Source organism: Seriola lalandi, unplaced genomic scaffold, assembly GCF_002814215.2.
Source record: "Seriola lalandi dorsalis isolate HSWRI2012SDOR001 ecotype SW California unplaced genomic scaffold, Sedor1 jcf7180002053574, whole genome shotgun sequence".
In the NCBI taxonomy this organism is placed as follows: domain Eukaryota; kingdom Metazoa; phylum Chordata; class Actinopteri; order Carangiformes; family Carangidae; genus Seriola; species Seriola lalandi.
Window position 1 is genome coordinate 42,029 of NW_019524127.1, and position 11,722 is coordinate 53,750.

At 41.2% G+C, this 11,722-nt stretch overlaps 1 protein-coding gene across 1 annotated transcript in view; it reads right to left on the reverse strand.

Moving 5' to 3' along the window:
• Nucleotides 1–11,722, reverse strand: part of prex1 (phosphatidylinositol-3,4,5-trisphosphate-dependent Rac exchange factor 1) — an 83,761-nt gene that overhangs the window by 26,114 nt on the left and 45,925 nt on the right. The window contains exons 13-17 of the mRNA XM_023401278.2: nucleotides 10,991–11,040; nucleotides 8,961–9,036; nucleotides 7,685–7,757; nucleotides 4,203–4,348; nucleotides 1,743–1,835 (exon numbers count right to left, since the gene is read on the reverse strand). Coding sequence (XP_023257046.1) covers nucleotides 1,743–1,835; nucleotides 4,203–4,348; nucleotides 7,685–7,757; nucleotides 8,961–9,036; nucleotides 10,991–11,040 — 438 coding nt within the window. The remainder of the gene's footprint in view (nucleotides 1–1,742; nucleotides 1,836–4,202; nucleotides 4,349–7,684; nucleotides 7,758–8,960; nucleotides 9,037–10,990; nucleotides 11,041–11,722) is intronic.

The following is an 11,722-nucleotide window of genomic DNA, read 5'->3' on the forward strand; positions in this document are numbered from 1 at the left end:
CAGCGTAAGTATAATTCAAGCTTTTACCTGACTGATGTGTGTTACTCAGAATCAAGTCCCTGCTCAGTGTGTGAGCCTCCAAGGAACACACCAAAATGAAAGAGAAAATCAGTGTGTGCTGCTCAGCCTGTTGAGTCTTGTCATTTATTTTCCTGCATCTGAAGATGCTTTTCATGGAGGTAGTGCATATCAAGATTGGCTACTAGATATGATTAAGCTGCAAGGTATTAACACCTGAGTCTCCTGCCTGCTGCCTGGTGGATTTGCACACAGGGTGACTTTCAGTTTCCACATTGCTTTATTTACAGTTCTCTCTTTCTCTCTTTCTTTCTAATGCAGCCACATGTTTGTGTTTGCAACCAGTGGTGGTTGCAGTTATCAGATCCTGCCTCTTTCCTTTAACTAAATGTAATCTGATCAGACACAGTGCATGTAAATATGTTGACCAGACAAATATACTGTACGTATTATCAAACACAGTCAGATATCAGCTTCTAAAATCCCTTTTCAAATGACAGACACGCAGCACCACGGCCTGCTGCACGTCAGTAAATGCAGTCTTCTTGCACATCTTCGGTCACGTTGTGAGAATAATGCTGCCTCTGTATGTTCGCTGTGTGAGTCCAGTGTCCCGGGCACAGATCCGGTGGGGTGGCCTTGGCTGAGCCGGGCCCCGACTCTGGATGGCGGCCCAGGGTGGATGTAGGAACGACTGGGAGGAGTCACAGCCATCTGAATGTGGAAGGATGTTTGTATGTGTGTGTGTGTGTGTGTGTGTGTGTGTGTGTGTGTTTGTGTGCAGCATGGGTGCCTGTCTGCACGTGACTTCTCTAATAGTATCATATAGTGAAAGAGCCCTGTGTGTGTGAGTGAGTGTTTCTCGGCCCTTTTCAGAGCCCCATGGGAATCAGCTGAGCTTCATTCACTGTGCTGGCACACAGGCTGTGTCACAACTAGCAATCCTGTTATTGTGGTGAATCGGGGACATGGAGGATGAATAACAGAGAGAGAGGGAGAGATGGGGAAGAAGGTGCAGGAGAGAGCGAAAGAGTGAGGGTTTACTGTGGTGGAAGCAGGCAAAGGAGGAAAAAGAAAGATTATCCAGAGAGAGCCTGAGGAGATCCGGGGAAAAAAACTGCAATGAGTAAAATAACAGAAAGCCTGAACCAGAGGGACAAAATGAGGAAAAGGTTTTCCATCTCTGAACTTGTGGAAAAGGAAGATTTCAAAAACAACCAAAGCATCAGCCTGTAGTTTCAAGTATGAAGATACTGGACAGATCATATAAACAGGCTTTGGTTGCTAGACAAATTTGTCATAAGCATGTCACATATCACATGTCTAACCAGAGTCGGATGACATGAACAAACAAAAAATGAAAAACAAGGAGTCTGTGACATAGATGTGACATATAATATAATATAATATAATATTTTCTATGTTTTGTCAGCCTTATCCGCGTTTTACATTTTGTGTGTGTGTGTTTGTGTGTGTGTGTCTGATGTGAGTAAGTATGCCTAATGGCTCCACAGCCAATCAGAACGAAGTCCCTCCAAAGGGAACGGAGGCAGACTGACAGCAGTCGTCCAAACAGTAGACAGCCATTACCTACTGGAACTAATGCCCTGGGGCGGGAAGGAGATACAGTATTTATGTATGTATGTGTGTGTGTGTGTGTGTGTGTGTGTGTGTGTATGTGTGTGTGTGTGTGTGTGTGTGTGTGTATGTGTGTTGACCATTACCTCAGCGTGTGAGCCCCTGGTGACAGATTTCACCACAATGGCTTTGTTTTTCTCCTCGATCTCAAAGCCGTAGTCTTCCTCCTCGGGGTGAATCTAGCACAGAGAAAATCACCTAATTACACTGGTGACTGATGGTGATTGTGGTGACTGATTGTCAGACTTAAATATCTTTTACTGCTGTAGCATCACGAGTTAGCAAGTAGCAAAATAATAGTCATATCTTGTAAGTACATTTCATACGTAAAAGATTATTTGCTGCAATGACTTTATTTCTTCTGATGAATCACTGAAGTTTCACGTTAAAAAGGTGATATATATACATAAACACACACATACATATATATATACACACACACATGCTGCTCTTTCTGGGTGGTCGCACGTCACATATTGAAACTATCCACATATTTTAAATCCTGCATATTTGCAACTCGTCATTTTCATCGCATGTCAGGTGTGTCTGGCATCTGATGATCTACTCTGCTTCTCATGTTGAATTCCCCGGTGGGGCGAGGCTTAGTTAAACGCTGTCGTCACCAAGCACATTAGCCGGCTTCCATTAGGTAGGCTGCTGGGGCCATCTTCCTGCTGCATGGCCCTGATAAGATGGGGATCTGTGCTGTTACATCAGAGGAGATGGCGGCGGTAAATAAAGAGTTCCTGCACTTCACTTCAGTAATAGCCATGAGGGATGATTAGTTCTGCTAATCAAGGAGAAAAGCCTTTTCCACTTCTTGTGTAAGGCCAGATAGCGTGGCTTCTCCCCACCCTGACATGAAGAAGGATGCTGGTGATGCTTCTAGGCTGGAGATTAATGGAATTAACCAAACAGTTGACTTTCTGTTTAAGCCTCGGGGAAACACTGCCCGCTAGATCTAGAGAAGTCTACACTGACCTTATTTCATGTGCTAAATAAATATACGTCAATGATGTTACTTTAATCATGAATGCGCTATATGCTGTTTGACCTATTGCACAAATTATAAGGACATCCCATGATTACACGTATGCAACAACATGGTGAGGATACACTCTCCATATTACTTTTAGGAATCTATTATCTTGTACTAAATTTTTTTCATCAATTTTTCACAATATACAGTATATTTTATAAAAGGTTACATATATTTATATATATATAAATATAGAATGGGACTGTGCACACGACGACTCATCTGCATTTATGTTGCATCCATCAGTGTTGTTGTTGGTGTGTTTTATGTCTCATCATGCATGGAATTTCTTTCAAAAAATATTCAGAAACTTTTAGAAATTTCAGGAATGTTCCCACATAAATCTCCAATCACAGCAGTTGTTTTAACCAGTAAACAGATGTGAAGTACATGGAGAGCTACAAATCACAGAAACTAATTCCCTGCTCATGGTCTCACAAAAATGATCCAACGTGGCCAGTGGGACATTTCTTTTAAATCTAACTTGTATTACCCTGTATTCGTTTTAATGCTTTTTAAGTGGTGCAAGCAGCCAAATGAGATTGTTTTAAATTGTAGTCAACATAGGCACTTAAACATCTCACTTTTGGGTTTTGTCCCTTTTGGGGGGGGGGGGGGTTCTCTCATCTTCACTCAGTTCTTCCCACAGCTGTTGTCTCATGTCATGAATGAGGATCGTTAAATGTCAATGTACCGCCGAGGTTAAAAAGCAACATAAACACACATGTAGTAAAAGAGGGTGTTTATGAAGAGGAGACACTGAGATATTGTTGCCTTTTCATTTTAATTTGGGTTCTGTATTTTTAGATAAGTGAACTAGGCAGCTCTTTAGTAATAAAATAAAGTATTGGGATCCAAGGCTGACAGGAAAGGTCACAAGTCCTGAGTGGCAAGCCATTTAAAATGTTTCATATAAAAACAGAAAAATCCATAAACAGGGGAAAAATCCAAACTGGGATCATTACTAGGCACTGTGTTCTAAAATGAAATGTTTCAGCCCTCATTCTTCAAACGAGGATGAATGTACAGAATATCTGACTGGGACAGTAATCTCCTGTCACCTCTCAGAGTTCTCATATTACATTTCCACAGGATGACACTCATTAAGATGCATACTGATTTATTGTCTTTATTGTCATCAAAGCAGCCTCCACTCCTATGAGAGGGAGGAGGGGTGGGGTCTGTTTCTGTGTGTATAGTGATGCTAATTACATCTACCAGTGGAGATACTACACACGCACACACACACACACACACCCTTGAAAAAGCGGCTTCTTTCTCCATTGTGCATCCATCTACATTAAGCCAGTGTCTCCCATCCTCTGCCACATTTAGTTTATTTGCTTCAGTAAAACAAATTTACATTTCTCTTTATCATCATCATCACCTGTTTTTCCTCCAAAGAAAACAGAAACTACAATGGACTGCGTCACAATGTACTTTATAAATACATGTGAGAGAATGTGTAAATGTGTGTGTTTTTGTGTGCATGTGTGTTGCAACTCACCACCAGAGACTTGGCCAAGATGTTTTCGATGAGTTTGAAGTCGTTGCGTTGCAGCTGCTTGCTCTTGGTGCTGGTTCCCTCTGTTTCCTCATCCGCATAGAAGCGGAAGAACTGGGACTCATCTTTGAACTCACTCTTTTCCAAAACTGAAGAGGAAGAAAAAAAAAAGACATACAGTATTTAATAAGAAACCCACTGCAGAAAGTAATAAAGAGACAAATACCAGTGGGTCACATCTCAGTCTTTCCAGTTCAAAGCTGATTTAAAAAAACAAAAGGTCAAGTGATGCTACAGAAAGAGATTTCTTATCATACATTTCCATGTCCATTTCTCCATTAATATTCCAAAGTTTGTTTCTGTTTTGTTGTAAAACCTTGTAAATGCTAAGCGCGTTACATGACGGTGCATACACTGTGTGCAGGTCATTTGCAACTTCATAAGACCTGTGGAGTGGCACATGTTTGCCCGTGCAGAATCAAAAGAAGCTGCCACTTAATGTGGGGACATCTTCACACAAACACAGCTTACGGTTAATTAGCTCATTAGCTAATGATGGAGCAGAAACATCTGGAGCCGAACCACATCTGGGGCGTAGCCAGCACGGGCCAGGGCTAGGGAAGACTCTCCGGAGAACACAAGAAACAGTTGTGTTGTGCGTGTCTGACTGTGTTTGCGCTTCCCACTGTTGGGCTGAGCCTCTCTCCAACACATGGGGCACTTCAAACAGGTGAGGAGCACATTATTGATGCTTCTATAGTCACAGCATTTTTTGGAGCCTGAACCAAAACACACTACAATAACCCCACTCCACTGAAATCTAAATTACAGAGTGTGAGCGTTTATTCTGCTCAATTACGGTTTTCTGGAGTGAAAGGTCCTTTATTGTGTTACTTCAGAACACTGAATTAAAGGACGTAGCGCCCCTTTCACAATAATTTTCCATTCATGATTGGCTTGGAGTTTTCATTTGCGTCAAGTTGAAGCAGAAGCATTGGATACAACTGGAACAGGTGCAACAGAAGAATGCCTGAAATGACAGGGTATGCACCGCTGTACTGTAAGCGCTTTAACAGCTGGCACCGACATCGCCTCGCCTCAGCTTTTTGATCTTCATATTTTGGACTTCAGCCATGATGTGGGCGAGGGATTTTATTGTGTTGAACAGAATTAAGAAAATATCCATCCTGTTTGTGTCATGGAGGAGTTGCCATTGATGACGTGAAGCCCAGAGCTCACACACACATTCACAGACCGCCAACCAAGGATATTTCCTAATCTTACAAGTGTGTGTGTGTGTGTAGGTGTGATTCTACAAGGACACTGTAAAATTGGGGCTTGTATAGGCAACACAGGGAGCCAAAGGTACCCAGCTGTTCTGAGATTTAGAGAGCATCTGGCAGCCTCAGATCAACAAAAGCTTTAACAAACTGATTTACACGCGCATGCCACACCCACTCACACTGGCCCGACGCCAACTCCAACGCAAGTTATTTCCTCTGAGTCACGGAGGCTGTGGCCATATAATGCCTTAATACCACCTATTCAACTGGTGGGTGTGCTTACACCGGAAACACGCACAAAGTTACGCACAAAGTTACACGCACGCACGCACGCGCGCGCGCGCACACACACACACACACACACACACACACACACACACACACACACACACTGCTAAATCATGATTTAAATGTTACGAACAGATGACAAGGAAGAAGAAAACGTTGTTGAGACTAATTCTGCTGGGAATCTATTCACAGGAACACAGATGCAATGACAGGATTTTTAACTAGAAATTCATAATTTGAAATATGACATACAATATGATGCAAGTATCTGGGTAAATGTGAAACAGATGCATTTCCTGAATTTTTTCTCTGACAGAAACATGGGAAGATCTTTATTTCTGCTTGTTTAGTATCGATTTAACCGTTAAATCTGCAAAAGAAACCATCATTATTCACTATTACTTCCCTTATCGGTAGTTTATATTTAATATTGTCAAATGTATAATGACTTTAAAATGACCTTTTGGCTCGTGAAGGAAATGTATTGCTGTATCTGGTGCTGCGCTCTCTACAGTGAGTTGCCTCAAGGGCAAAACGCAACAGGTGTTCACGAGAGACACGTAGATGAATGATGTAAGCAGGTAAGGACAGACGAAAGGCCTTTTGACTGTCTTATCTGTTAACAGTGATCCTCCCACCGGTGAGAGGCCAGGCAGGAGAAGACAGGAAAAGAAGAGGAGTTCAAGAGGAACCAGGTGAGTAGCAGCAGATGTGCTGACTAAGGACTAAAATGGAGTGACGTGAGGAGGAGGTGAGGTGAGCAGACAGGCTCGGGGGAGAGAGAGGCTGTGACCCCGGAGAAGGGCAGATAGGAGGGAGAGATAAAAGAGAAGAGGTGACACCTTCCAACAGATGGTAGCAGGAGGTAGGTGTGTGTGTGTTTGAGTGTCAGTGAGGCAAAGGAAAAGTGAAGGGAAAGCAATACTTTGACTGCCAAGGAGTGACAGTGTGTGTTTAAATGACAACAAAAATATAAATGTTTGACACAGTATTTACAGAGGAGATTTGTAAGCCTGTAAAACAGTATATGTCTCCTTGTTTAACCTATTCTAATGTATTTCACTAATAGCAAGACTTTAAATTATCAAAGTATCTCCAGGATCTTTCAGGAGGATCCAAATTATTCAGATTATAATAGATATAATTCACCTGTCTACAAATTTCAGAGAATGCGTAATAATGACTACCTTCATCTTAGATTTATGTTCATCAGGCACCATCAACTGGTACTTTTTTTATATTCCAACACTAACTAGTTCTTTTAAGTGGTTTTCACTTAAACACATCACTTGGCCTGTGGAGATTACCAGTTCAGTTTTAGGCCTTAACCAGCGGTCATGGTTGAGTGGCCTGACCCAGACAGCCATGTAGCAAAGCCAAATGGCTCTGGTTAGGGTACACTGCTAATGCTGTTTACGTTCAACATACTGGGCCTGAACCAAAGCCGCTCCACTGCAATGTGGTCAGTGAGGTTACCGAAGACTTGGCTAGACCGGGTACGCTAATTTATGATGCCCCTTTTTCAACCTGATGATGACGGTATGACAGAGGAGAGGCTGATGTTTAATTTTTGTGCAGAGAGAGAGAGAGAGAGAGAGAGAGAGAGAGAGAGAGAGAGAGAGAGAGAGAGCGAGAGAGAGAGAGAGACTGGTTGGAGGGCAAATGAGGGACATTACAAGCAGCACAGAAAAGAGTGTTAAGGGGCAAGAGGCAACAGCATTAATGAAATTTAAACTGCAGCTGTTGTAAAGGAGACGATGTGTGATGTGAAATTGCAATTGAGCTCCTTTGAACTTGCGCTGAGTAAGAGTGTCATCAAACTAAACTGAAGTAAAACAAAAAAAAACCTCAGCTCAGCTTGTGTGTGTTTATCCCAATTTCATGTGTGCACTTGTGAGGGAGAACTGAACTGACCGTGGTGCATGAAGCCGTTGTTGCAGAGCCCCACGCCCAGCGTCACGGCGTCCTCTCGGGTCGAGCAGTCTCCCTGGGAAACCAAATCAATGACGCACACAGTCGGTCAGTTACAATGCCTGTTTACACCTTCTCATACACAGCAGAATACAGCGCTGCTGGCCTGAGTGTGAAGATGGTGATTTGTGAGGCAGCACGTGTCAGTAAATATGTGTTGAATCAAGACAATGAGGGATTAGGAGGCTGATTATTCATGTCCAAATCTATTTGAGTAAATGTTACTGTTTATAAACAGACTACAAGCTCTCCCTTAATTACATCTTAAAAAAAGGAAGAGAGGCAGCTGAAATTATGATAATACACATTTATCTTTTTGAAAAGCCAAATTAAACTTTGATAAGCGGAAAAGTAAGATTTAAAAGTTCAAATAATGTAATATTTCATTACTTAAAGCTCCATATTTTATACTTTTCTAGTGTTTTATTTGAAGTGTTGATGCATAAGAAGATGTATTTGTGGTTTTAAGAACCAAAAACCATCCCAGTGTAGTTTTACACTTCCTCTCTCAGGCTTCTCTCTGGAGCTCTAGTAACAACAGCTCGGTGAGCCAATCAGAAGAGAGGAGGTTCAGAGCCTCTCTTCTGATTGGCTGACTGTTTTCTGAGTGATCGAATAAAAATGTAGCAAATTTCAGGCAAACACTCAGAGAAACCGAATCCTGCAAGGTTAGATGGTGGGTCCAGGTGGGCAGGCTGTGTGCATTTCTCTGTGGACTGAGCACTTTGATACTTTCACAATATTAATATAGAACCTAGACCTGCTTTATAATCAAACAACACAGGGAAATCTCACTCTTTATACAATATGGGACCTTTAATGGCACATCACTACTTTTGCTGTTTGTTTCAAAATACAAACAATATCTTTCCAGAATTCTGGAAATTGTGAAAACAGGCTTCTACATTTCTAAATTCTCTGTTGTTTTTGAGGGAAACTCAAATTTGTAGTTGCAACATCCCTTGGCTGTGCTCTTAAAAGTCACAGAGTGGTGACAAATGTTTGTTCAACATGCATACAACAATAATTGCATAGATTATTGAGTGGCTGGTTTCATTTGCATTGGAAGGGAAATGCACTTCAGTACTCAAACAGTACCATTACACAAAAAGGACACCCAATTACAGTAATGACAGTTATTAACATTTGATATGCCTTTTAAATGCCTGGTGTGGTATTTTGTGTTGTTTGGATTAAGTGTAATAGACACTGATTTTACCTGGGAGAGTAGCCAGTCCACCAGTTTGCTGGCAGGCACCACAGATTTAAAAGTTTTCAGGTGGTGGTCTCTGTCCCTAAAGGAGCAAAAAAGAAAAAAAAAGATTTCACAAAATTTACTTTGACGTTATATTGCAGCTAGCATGACAACTAAGAGTTAACACTCAGAAGCTTTATGTGAAGATGTTTAACAGATACAAAAACCTCTTTGTGGTTAACAACATCAACAGCCCACACTATCTGTTATGTTACATTTCTTGTGAAACATACAAAAGAGAACATCGTCTCCACAGTCAGAGAAAACAATAAACAACATCCATATCATGATTTGTATGTTGTAGTTGCAGCACTATGGTTCCTGCCAGAGCAACAACACTTCACACTCATTGTCCTTTTCAATTTCTGCACCTTTGAGGTTTTGTGAGATTTCACAAACAGCCACCTTAGATCGATCTGTTTGACATGTAAACATGCGAAACAGGCAACGCCACGGAGGATGTGTGGTCGGCTGTGTGAATCAGTGGGTGTGACACATCCGATAAAAAATGAACACTATCTTCTGTTTGCTTTAGCGTCTCGACATCATGAGTAAGTCACGGGCTGTATCTGAACCGCCCGTACTGTAAACTGCCACGTTAAGAACAAAAGCCAAACACAATACATGTTAAGTGCAGATGTGGACAAGATGTTGCACTGACCTTCAAGCAACATGAAAAGCGAGCCACTTCCAGACATCACGTGCAGATCAGTTATTTCCTTTATGATTAACAGCATCCGCAGAACAATACATCTGTGGCATTATCAAGATTGATTTTATTGGGTTTATATCTATTGTTGTGATTCTTATTCGCTGCACTTTAATGTTATGAAACCGGCGGGTTCTTTGTCATTCAGCAAAGTTTAATAAAACCGAGGCTCAGTTTATTATTATTTATGATTCATAAAATGCACATCCATCACTCAAACATTATAATTAATGGTTGCCACTTACAATGCCAATTTAGTGATGGATTAAAAAAGCCAGGCTGTATTACATAATAACTGGCTGGCAGACAGAGGGATTGCCTTTGTATGTTAATAGGATTTGTCCCCAGACCAAAAAGCTCTTTGTTTGCACTGATGGCAACTCCAGGCACTTCAATCAGCAGCTGAGTGATGGAGGGACAGATAAGAGACGTGGAGGGGGGAGGAGTATGAAGGGAGGGGCTGCGGTGGACAGAGAAAGTGTGTGTGTGTGTTTGAGGGGGTGTCAGAGGAAGACAAATGTGTGTTTCCTGTGCCTCTGCTTGTTACTTCTGATGGAAAACTTTTTTTTTGAAATGAAACATTCCTTCTCTTCAGTCGACTCATTTTAGTTTTTTTGGATTCAGCATTACAACGTATATTTCTTCTAGGTAAAGATGTGGCTAATTTAACTTTAAATTAGAATTTGATTTATAGTTATAGAGTTAGTTAAAGAACAATGAAGGACTGATGAAGTTTTGCGTTTGTATATTAACATATAGAGGGTCTTACATTCAGGGGATGATGTGTGTTTATGTGTGTGTATACTGTATCTATACTGTGTCTGAATATGTGCACTGCGTATGTAAGCAACAAAGTGTGTGCGTATAAAAAGAGAAATAAAAAGTTATTGATGAGGTTAAAAATGTCATTATTTGGACTTATGTAAATTAAAAAAAGAACTAACATATATTCAGATAACCCACTACACTTTAAATGCTTTCAATAAGTGACTCTTGTTTATCCTTTACGTGCAACCTCAGATAAACCTCCACCCATGAGAACCTGTCATCTTCAAGCTGAAGTGGATCTCAAACACGAGAACCCGCAGCAGCTCAACCACGGCTCGGTGTCCGAGACGGAGAGGAAAGAGGTTTGAGGGCTGTCATTACTGGCTGTGCTAATGTTTGTTCAGGCTTCACAGAGAAAGTGACGTGGACCGAATGTGAATCCTTCATGAATATGCATTCATGCACCTGTAGGGCACGAACATTAGCATACAGGGAGGGAGGGGGGGCAGGTACTTACTTGATAACTGGCGTGTGGAGGCAGTGCAGCCGGCAGTACAACCTGACGCCCTAGAAGAGAAGAAACACCGAGCCGCTGAGTCATAGAGCATACACACCTTAGCTAAACAAGTACAAGCATGGCTCCAGGACAAGAGATTTCACTGCTGAGTAAAAAGAGTTACCCTTGGCAATCATTTTAGGACAAAAACTTCAAAACCACTCTCTCTAAATGCTCCCAACATAACCACCAAGCAAATTATTTTTAACCTTTATGTAATTGTTTTGGAATTAAGTTTCTGATTTCCCCTCCAGAGATAGTATTTGAATACATGCATTAACTGTTATATGAACTTACAGTACAAAAGTAAGTACTGAAGTACAGACATGACACAATGATAAAACTGTAACTATCTACTGACAATTAGCACAGGTGCAGTTAATAATGTTTTTAAGGTCTTTCTTGTGTGTGTGTGTGTGTGTGTGTGTGTGTGTGTATGCCTTTTGTATGTGTATTATGTGTGTATGTATGTACATTTGTGATGTAGTTCAATTGTATTAAACAGCCTGAATTGACTTTTCTAATTTAAGATAAACACAAAGCTTGTGCTACAGAAAATGGACCAGACTCAGTGAATAGCTCCCTAAGCTTAACATGTCCTATGATAACTATTAATTTAGCTGTACAGACTAATGAGCAGTGATAACTAACATGTCTTTGGGGTCATCAGGTGGGAACCTCCTTTCACCAGTG